We start from the raw sequence: 9,701 nt of genomic DNA on the forward strand, positions 1-9,701 counted from the left end.
ACTTTTGCCAGCCCAACTATAACGTCTATCTTCCGCTCTGTCTCTCCATCACCATCATTCATCAGCTCATTCAGCCAGAAGGATGAGGGGGAGGAGGAGCTGCAGCAACGGCATCGCGTTGCCCGTGCTGTCACCGCAAAAAAGGAACGCATCTGGGACTACGGCGTGATTCCGTATGAGATCGATGGCAACTTCAGCGGCCTGCACAAGGCCCTCTTCAAGCAGGCCATGCGGCACTGGGAGAACTCCACGTGCATCAAGTTCGTGGAACGCAACCCGGAGATACATCCCAACTATATAGTTTTTACTGTGCGCAGCTGCGGGTGAGTTTTTCGGGGATCTATCTGTCGCACATGGAGACACAGAGTGAGCAATCCTTTCCGGGCTTTTGCAGCTGCTGCTCGTTTGTGGGAAAACGCGGCAATGGCGCCCAGGCCATCTCCATTGGCAGGAACTGCGACAAGTTCGGCATTGTGGTGCACGAACTGGGTCATGTGGTGGGCTTCTGGCACGAGCACACTCGGCCCGACAGGGAGAAGCATGTGGTGATCGAGCACAACAACATAATGAAGGGTCAGGACTATAATTTCAATATGCTATCACCGGACGAAGTGGACTCCCTGGGCATGGCCTATGACTACGATTCCATCATGCACTATGCCAGGAACACCTTCTCGAAGGGCATCTATCTGGACACCATTCTGCCCATCGAGATGAAGGGTCGCAAGCGGCCCGAGATCGGTCAGCGGCTGCGACTCAGCCAGGGCGACATTTCGCAGGCAAATCTGCTCTACAGATGCCCCAAATGCGGTCGCACCTTCCAGGAGAGCACGGGAATCTTTGCTACCCCCGCCTACTACACGGCCGGAGCACTGACCAACGAGACGGAGCACTGCGAGTGGCGGATAACGGCCACGCACGGAGAACGCGTGGTCCTCAAGCTGGAGAATATGGTAAGATAATCTTTGCATACACCATGAGGGGGAGAAACTATCTCCTGTCTTTGCCCCCCTAGAACATCTTCAAGTCGAACAACTGCGAAACGGACTACCTGGAGATTCGAGATGGCTACTATGTCAAGTCCCCACTCATCGGTCGCTTCTGTGGCAAGGTGGCCAACGATGTCATTCGCACCGTTTCCAGTCGCATGCTGCTCACCTATGTCAACTCCCACCGCAGCGAGGGCTATCGGGGCTTCAAGGCAGAGTTTGATGGTGAGTAGGGGACAGCTAATGGAGCACACTCCGAACCAACTGATGACACTTGTTGTGACGTTGCTCTAGTTGTGTGCGGCGGCGAGTTGTCGGTGGACGACGCCGAGGGGCGACTGGAGTCGCCCAACTATCCGCTGGACTATCTGCCCAACAAGGAATGCGTGTGGAAAATCACCGTGCCCAAGGGCTATCAAGTGGCGCTGAAATTCCAGTCGTTCGAGGTGGAGAACCACGACAGCTGTGTCTACGACTATGTGGAGGTCCGCGATGGTCCTGCACAAGATTCGCAACTAATTGGCGTTTTCTGTGGCTACAAGCCGCCGCCAAACATGAAGTAAGTGCCCTCGTCCATCCACCCTTGTTCTCTACTCTCTTCTGGCTGGCATTAAGCTAGCTCCATCGCCGTTCCATTGAAACCAACTTTGCTTTGTTCGGCGTCGCTTTCAGGTCAAGTGGCAATTCGATGTACGTGAAATTCGTGTCGGACACATCGGTGCAGAAGGCGGGCTTCTCGGCCGTGTTCATGAAGGAGGTGGACGAGTGCGAGACACAGAACCATGGATGCGAGCACGAGTGCATCAACACGCTGGGAGGCTACGAGTGCGGCTGCCACATCGGGTACGAGCTGCACAGCGACAAGAAGCACTGCGAAGGTGGGTACTATCCTGCCGGTTCTAGACAGTCATTGTCATCGGGCTGTCCCATAATGACCTTATCTGCATTCCGCTGCTTTTCCTCTTCATTCCAGATGCCTGCGGCGGTGTCATCGACTATCCGAACGGAACCATCAACTCGCCCTCCTTCCCCGAAATGTACCCCATACTGAAAGAGTGTGTCTGGGAAATAGTGGCGCCGCCAAAGCACAAAATCTCGCTCAATTTCACCCACTTCGACCTGGAGGGAACAGCGGCCCAGCAGTCCGACTGCGGATATGATTCGGTGACTATCTACTCGAAGTTCACCGACAATCGCGTGAAGCGCATTGGCACCTACTGCGGGAGTGCCATCCCGCCCACGGCCACCTCCGACAGCAATGCGCTGCGCGTGGAATTCCATTCGGACAAGTCCATACAGCGGTCCGGCTTTGCCGCCGTGTTCTTCACGGACATCGACGAGTGTGCCGTGAACAACGGGGGGTGCCAGCACGAGTGCCGGAACACCATTGGCTCCTACATTTGCCTCTGCCACAACGGATACTCGCTGCACGAGAACGGACACGACTGCAAGGAGGGGGAGTGCAAGTACGAGATATCCGCCTCCTTCGGCACCATCTACAGCCCCAACTATCCGGACTCGTATCCCCCCAACGCGGACTGTGTGTGGCACTTTATAACCACGCCGGGGCATCGCATCAAGCTGATATTCAACGAGTTCAACATTGAGTCGCATCAGGTGGGTGCAGCATTTCTGCCAACGGAGAGGATCCGACTAATTGGAATGCACTTTCAGGAATGCACCTACGACAACGTGGCCATCTACGATGGGGAGTCGGAGGCCAGCTCGGTGCTGGGACGCTTCTGCGGCGACAAGATACCCTTCCCCATCTCTTCCACCACCAACCAGATGTACATGGTCCTCAAGACGGACAAGAACAAGCAACTGAATGGCTTCATGGCCCTCCACTCGACTTGTAAGTGGGATCACTGCAGCTGTATCTGTATCTGCTACAAGGATTATGTCATCTTTTTGTCTCTTCTTCAGCTTGTGGAGGCTTCCTGCGCGCCACCACCCATGTCCAGCAGTTCTACTCCCATGCCCGCTTCGGCAACCAGGACTACGACGACAACATGGACTGCGAGTGGACCATTGAGACGCCGCCCAACAGCAATGTTCAGCTGATCTTCCTCACCTTTGACATTGAGAGCAGCGAGAACTGCACCTACGACTATGTGCAGGTCTTCTCGAACATGGAGGACACCAGCGGACCCATGTACGGACAGTACTGCGGCAGTGTGGTAGGTTCAACTGGTCCAATCTAAAGGGAATACGGTTATATATTTAATGAATTTTGATTTCATAGCTGCCCCAGGACATCATATCCATGACAAACTCGCTGCTGGTGCGCTTCAAGACGGACAGTTCGGTGCCCATGAAGGGTTTCTCCGCCTCGTACGTAGCCGTCGATCCGTTCGACAACAGCGACGAGGATGTGGAGAACTCGTACAGCTCCGAGATGGTCACCCCCTTTCCCGGCTCCCTCAAATCCATCTACATCGAGGACACCGAGGAGACTGACGAGTACGGCGACTTGAGTGGAAACCAGCTAGTGGTGCTTAACGGTCGTGGTCGCTACAGTCTGCCCACTCGGTACTATCCCTTCGCCACCTAGACGCGCTCTGGCACGCACTCGACGCGCTAAAATTCATGACAATATATCAAAACGGAATTTATTTAACAAATTTAGGCATATCGTCGCGATCCTGAAGCAAGATTCCTTAGATCTTCCTTTCTCTTTGTCAGTCTTGTCAGCCCGCCCCTCCCCACGAAGCATAACCATGACCCACGACACAGTGCTAGTTTTTAGGTAATCCAAACAGGTTAGGTTCTAGCATGCCAGGCATATCGCAGTGAAGTGCAAAGTTCAAAAATCTTGAAACCTATCATAAGAAATTAAGTCGAACTTATCTTAACTTGAACCTCCCTCCCTAGGCGGAGTGGATGTATCCCTAACTAAATTGAGGATCGATGTCGATTGGCTTAATCTTCTCTAAATTGGAGAATTGCTTCGATTCTTCGGATTCTTTCTCTAGTGATCTTTCAACTGAATGTGCAGTTCTCGTTTGCATTTTCAGAGCATTTCTATATCTTCTATATCTGGTATATTTTCATTGTGCCATAGACTCTAGGGGTTTTTTCTTTACCTTAGCTCTGCAGACGGTTCTGTTTGGCATCTTAGCATAAGTTTAACCGATGGCCAATGTCAAAGCCCAAATGGAAATTAGGCTAGAACACACACACACAAACACTTACGTACACACACACATATCTTCGGAAGCACCGAACGTGGATGCCCTTGTAGATAGATTTAAAATATGTATTCCTATTGCAGCTCGACGATTTAGTGTTCCGATTCGGTGGCTTTATTTCGTAGTACTTACTCGTATCATTATGGTTCTGCAGGGGCATAGAGAACTTTACACCTACGATCACACACACACATATGTACAACTCTCTGATATTTGACTCAATTTACTACGTAATTAAATCTATATATATATACAAATACATAATATAAATTCGTATAATATAATTACATAGTAACTATGTTTTAAAACCAACATAAAAATGCGTTTGAGATTAAACTTCCCTGAAGAAGGTTCCTCAGCTCAACAGATATATGGTATTTTATGGCTGCGTTTCCACCTTGTCTTTGCTGTAGGGGCGCCACGAAGATTGAATAGCATTTATTGGTGGAATTACCGAGAAAAGTTTCGTTCATGCGTTTCGGATTTATGATCGCCTCATTAATGACCTGCCCTAAAATGCCCGACACACAACACCTGATCCAGAGCCAAAGCCGGCCACAGGTAGGCAGATGGAAAAGAGCCACAGCCACAGCCTCAGCCTCAGTCAGAGCCAGCAAGCCAGAGCCAAAAGAGGGACCGGGAGAGGACCGAATACCAGAGCGAGACAATGTCAAGGTGTAGGGATACCCAAATCAAAACCCATTGAATGCTAACAATCAAGAGAACAGGCAGACAATGGACAATGGACAACCTGAGTTGCCGATGCGGAGGAGTTTCTGTTGCCTCGGACTCGATCGCGGTCTCGGACTCTGTATCTGCCTCTTCAGGTTTTGCTCGGTCGTCGGGCCTCTGTATGTAGTGGTCATGTTCTTGTCGATGAAGACGACAGATCAGGATCGCGTTTTGTTGCCTCTCTCTCTCTCTCTCTGTCTCTCCTTGGAAGCCCTCTCTATCTCCCTCTATCTCTCTTACCTGCCTAATCCGTGGAGCGCGAGCCCGTGTCTGAGAAATAAAATTCGAATATCATCGCTTCCAGTATTTAGTTAGATTTTTGAGCTGGCTTGAGGCGGTCGTCCGAATCGAATTCAAGGAGAACGAGTGAAAGAGTCAACGATCCTCAGAAAAATTCCTCAAGGGTCAAGAATGCGCGCCATGCCCCTCATCGGAATGAGAATGAAATTGGTTATTTTGGTTGTAGGAGTCTTGGCCGCGGCCTCGCTGCTTGAACTGGCCCAGTGCCGGCATTTGGATCAGCTGCCAGAGAGCGAGTGCGACTTTGATTTCAAGGAGCAACCGGAGGACTTCTATGGCATGCTGGATGCCGTACAGGTGAGTGCGGTCACTTGGTTCCGTGTCTGGGAATTCAATGTGTTCTATACAACAGGTGCCCGAGGCACACAAAGAGAGGACTTGGGTCGCCGCTCAGCCCAGGAATCGCATAAAACTGCCAGGGAGAAGCGGAGCACGGCCAGCAATGGGGTAAGTCTTCCGAGCAAGCTGCCAGATGCCCCAAGTGGGATTAGTTCGGCACAATGGCGCACAATTAGTCTGGCGACTTGACGTTGCCTGAGGTGGACGCAAGGCACTTGAGATGCTTCGCCACAATGCGAACGTAAGCAATACCTGAGCTCATAAGCTTCTCATCCCATCCCATCCACCCCAGACGAGTTCAGCGCCGGAAGCAGCATCATAAATCGCGTGGCAAAGCCCTGCTGAGATTACCCCCGCCACTACTCTGGACCGAAGCCTCCACGGATGTGTTGCAGCCCGCCTCTCCTTACACTCAACCTCTGGCTGAGGCTGAAGCTGAAGGTGAAACCGAAACCGAAACTGTGACGAGGATGAGGATGAGGACGGCAACGCAGAGTAGACGACGCCGTGGCGTGACGGTGCGCAGGGAGAGGACATGGGACTACGGCGTGATTCCGTACGAGATCGATGGCATCTTCAGTGGCGCCCACAAGGCGCTGTTCAAGCAGGCCATGCGGCACTGGGAGAACTTCACCTGCATCAAGTTCGTGGAGCGCGATGCCAAGCTGCATGACAACTACATTTTCTTTACGGTCAAAAACTGCGGGTGAGTCTCGACCTAATCGTCTCTGAACGTATATTGTCTAAAGTTCTGAAACCCCACCCCAATCAGTTGCTGCTCCTTCCTGGGCAAGAACGGCAACGGGCGCCAGCCGATTTCCATTGGTCGCAACTGCGAGAAGTTTGGCATCATCATTCACGAGCTGGGTCACACCATTGGCTTCCATCACGAGCATGCCCGCGGCGACCGGGACAAGCACATCATCATCAATAAGGCCAACATCATGCGCGGCCAGGAGTACAACTTCGATGTGCTGTCGCCGGAGGAGGTGGACCATCCCCTGCTGCCCTACGATTACAACTCCATCATGCACTATGCCACGAACTCGTTCTCCAAGAGCTCCTACCTGGACACGATCACGCCCATAGGAATGCCCCCGGGCACCCACATCGAGCTGGGCCAACGACGACGCCTCAGCCGTGGGGACATTGTCCAGGCCAACCTGCTCTACAAGTGTGCGGCCTGTGGACGCACCTACCAAGAGAATTCTGGCCAAATAGTGAGTCCGCACTACGTGTATTCAGGCAACGGAGTGCTCAGCGAGTTCGAGGGCAGCGGCGATGCGGATCCAGAGCCGGGGGAGGATGGTTCCTTCGATGCCTCGCTCACCAGCTGCGAATGGCGCATCACGGCTACCAATGGGGAGAAGGTCATCCTTCATCTGCAGCAGCTACAACTCCAGCTCTCGGAGAACTGTTCAGAGGACTACCTTGAAATCCGGGACGGCTACTGGCACCGATCTCCCTTGGTGCGGCGTCTTTGTGGCAATGCCAGTGGGGAGATTATCACCAGCCAAACCAGTCGCATGCTCATCAATTATGTGAACCACAATGCGGCCAAGGGATATCGCGGATTCAAGGCACGATTCGAAGGTGAGTTCGAGCATCAGCATACTTGCAGTCTGTGGAATAATCGAAACCCCCCTTCTCTTGCTCAGTGGTCTGTGGTGGAGAAATTCAGTTGACGAAGGATCAGTCTATCGACTCGCCCACCTACCCCATGCAGTACATGCCCGACAAGGAGTGCGTCTGGCGCATCAATGCCCCCATCCACCACCAGGTGGGGCTCAAGTTTCAGAGCTTCGAGCTGGAGAAGCACGATGGCTGTGTCTACGATTACGTGGAGATACGGGACGGCAATCGGAGCGACTCCAGGCTGATTGGTCGCTTCTGTGGCGACAAGCTGCCGCCGAACATCAAGTGAGTGGAGCTTGGACACAGGATCCCCAGGGCGATCCCCTACTAAGTAGCACCCTTTTCCTTATAGAACGCGCAGCAATCAAATGTACATCAAGTTCGTGTCGGATGGATCGGTGCAGAAGCTGGGCTTCTCCGCCGCCCTCATGCTGGACGTGGACGAGTGCAAGTTCACGGAGCACGGCTGCCAGCACGTCTGCATCAACACCATGGGCAGCTACCAGTGCGGCTGCCATGCTGGCTACGAGCTTCAGGCGAACGGCAAGACCTGCGAGGATGCCTGTGGCGGCATTGTGGATGCCACCAAAGCGAATGGCACCCTGTACTCGCCCTCGTACCCAGAGGCCTATCCGAATGCAAAGCAGTGCGTCTGGGAGGTGGTGGCCCCACCGAATCACGCAGTCTTTCTAAACTTTACCCACTTTGACCTGGAGGGCACCCGGTTCCAGTATACCAAATGCAACTACGATTACCTCATCATCTACTCGAAGATGCGGGACAATCGCCTGAAGAAGATCGGAATCTACTGCGGCAATGAGCTGCCTCCGTTCGTAAACTCGGAGCAGAGTGTGCTGCGTCTTGAATTCTACTCGGATCGAACGGTGCAGCGGAGTGGCTTCGTGGCCAAGTTTGTCGTAGGTGAGTGGGGGTCAGCGAAACCCTGAAATTCCTCAGTTATCCCAAAATTGTCCTCTCTTTAGATGTGGACGAGTGTGCTGTTAACAATGGTGGATGCCAGCACAGGTGTAGGAACACCTTTGGCTCCTATCAGTGCAGCTGTCGGAACGGATACACGCTGTCCGAAAACGGCCACAACTGCACGGAGACGCGGTGCAAGTTCGAGATCACCACTTCGTACGGGGTGCTGCAGAGCCCCAACTATCCGGATGACTATCCGCGCAACATCTACTGCTACTGGCACTTCCAGACCGTGCTGGGCCACCGCATCCAGCTGACCTTCCACGATTTTGCCGTGGAGAGCCATCAGGAGTGCATCTACGACTATGTGGCCATCTATGACGGCCGCTCGGAGAACAGCTCCACCCTGGGCATCTACTGCGGAGGACGGGAGCCGTATGCGGTGATCGCCTCCACCAACGAGATGTTCATGGTCCTGGCCACGGATGCCGGACTGCAGAGAAAGGGCTTCAAGGCAACCTTTGTTTCCGAGTGCGGTGGCTACTTGAGGGCCACGAATCACTCGCAGACCTTCTACTCGCATCCCCGTTACGGAAGCAGACCCTACAAGCGGAACATGTACTGCGATTGGCGCATTCAGTCGGATCCGGAGAGCAGTGTGAAGATCAAATTCCTCAACTTTGAGATCGAGTACTCGGAGCGCTGTGACTACGACTTCCTGGAGATCACCGAGGAGGGCTACTCCATGAACACCATCCATGGGCGCTTCTGTGGCAAGCACAAGCCCCCAATTATAGTCTCCAACTCAGATACGTTGCTGCTGCGCTTCCAGACGGACGAGAGCAACTCTCTGCGCGGCTTTGCCATCTCGTTTATGGCCGTGGATCCCCCAGACGACACTGGCGGCGAGGAATTCGATGCAGTTACACCCTTTCCGGGATACCTCAAGAACATGTACTCCTCCGAAACGGCCAGCGACAATCTCCCACGGACACACATTTTGCCGCCGAGCAGGCTTCTGTAAACACAGTGCGGACTTCTGGGTGTGGTTTATGCATGTTTTTTTTTTGTTGATATTTGTAAATAAACTATAAATAAAACTACTTTTAAGTAAACTTTTTTTGTGGAACGGAAGTGTATTTATTTCAAATGCGCGCTTTGCCATTCACAGCAAGCAGTTCCATGTAAAATAACAATATGTAACAAATATGTAGTTACCGTGTAGTTACCATGTAAAACATATAGATATAATAAATTCATCAATCGGATCAATTATGTATTTAGGGCTGAGACTCTTGCCTAGCTAATTATAACGAATCGAATCTCAAAATTGACGAATTTGACTAACGATGATCGACAGAGAACGAATAATACATTGTTGACCAAGAGGGTACTTAAATATTTCTAAGAAAAAATTGAAGAATGTTGAAGAAATTTAGCGCAGTTTAGTTGAAAGATATTGTGGTCATTTCTTATGCAATGATGAAGGATTAGATGGACCTACAAGAGTAGGTATCATTTTTATTCTATGTAATATTTTCAGCTATTTATCTGAATATCGACTGGTTTTAATAAAGGGGGTTTAAGTGGACTT

General features: G+C 51.9%; 2 protein-coding genes across 4 annotated transcripts in view; both read left to right on the forward strand.

Moving 5' to 3' along the window:
- Positions 1 to 4,492, forward strand: part of tok (tolloid-like protein 1 tolkin) — a 28,070-nt gene extending 23,578 nt beyond the window's left edge. Inside the window, exons 6-14 of one of the 2 annotated variants that reach the window (XM_015183241.2) lie at positions 63 to 323; positions 395 to 953; positions 1,016 to 1,214; positions 1,284 to 1,548; positions 1,662 to 1,867; positions 1,963 to 2,606; positions 2,664 to 2,844; positions 2,916 to 3,169; positions 3,235 to 4,492. In XM_015183241.2, coding sequence (XP_015038727.2) covers positions 63 to 323; positions 395 to 953; positions 1,016 to 1,214; positions 1,284 to 1,548; positions 1,662 to 1,867; positions 1,963 to 2,606; positions 2,664 to 2,844; positions 2,916 to 3,169; positions 3,235 to 3,543 — 2,878 coding nt within the window. In that variant the 3' untranslated portion in view covers positions 3,544 to 4,492. The remainder of the gene's footprint in view (positions 1 to 62; positions 324 to 394; positions 954 to 1,015; positions 1,215 to 1,283; positions 1,549 to 1,661; positions 1,868 to 1,962; positions 2,607 to 2,663; positions 2,845 to 2,915; positions 3,170 to 3,234) is intronic. The other variant, XM_033377937.1, reaches the window with a different exon arrangement.
- Positions 4,493 to 5,107: 615 nt separating this feature from the next.
- Positions 5,108 to 9,382, forward strand: tld (tolloid). 2 transcript variants are annotated; one of them, XM_033377940.1, is made up of 8 exons: positions 5,109 to 5,316; positions 5,379 to 5,509; positions 5,565 to 5,659; positions 5,844 to 6,257; positions 6,324 to 7,144; positions 7,210 to 7,471; positions 7,539 to 8,107; positions 8,170 to 9,382. In XM_033377940.1, exons 2-8 carry the CDS (start codon positions 5,492 to 5,494, stop codon positions 9,129 to 9,131), a joined length of 3,141 nt encoding a protein of 1,046 aa, XP_033233831.1. In that variant the 5' UTR covers positions 5,109 to 5,316; positions 5,379 to 5,491; the 3' UTR covers positions 9,132 to 9,382. The 2 variants fall into 2 exon arrangements, with proteins under 2 accessions (XP_002136960.3, XP_033233831.1); XM_002136924.3 differs by having other exon boundaries at positions 5,108 to 5,509.
- The last annotated feature ends 319 nt before the right edge of the window (positions 9,383 to 9,701 follow it).

This window comes from Drosophila pseudoobscura, chromosome 2 (assembly GCF_009870125.1).
Source record: "Drosophila pseudoobscura strain MV-25-SWS-2005 chromosome 2, UCI_Dpse_MV25, whole genome shotgun sequence".
Taxonomy (NCBI): Eukaryota; Metazoa; Arthropoda; class Insecta; order Diptera; family Drosophilidae; genus Drosophila; species Drosophila pseudoobscura.

Coding starts and splice junctions, on each gene's coding strand:
- tld (XM_002136924.3), top strand. CDS start 5,324: ATGCGCGCCATGCCCCTCATCGGAATGAGAATGAAATTGGTTATTTTG. Junction 6,258..6,323: donor TTTACGGTCAAAAACTGCGG/GTGAGTCTCGAC, acceptor CACCCCAATCAG/TTGCTGCTCCTTCCTGGGCA. Junction 7,145..7,209: donor ATTCAAGGCACGATTCGAAG/GTGAGTTCGAGC, acceptor TCTCTTGCTCAG/TGGTCTGTGGTGGAGAAATT.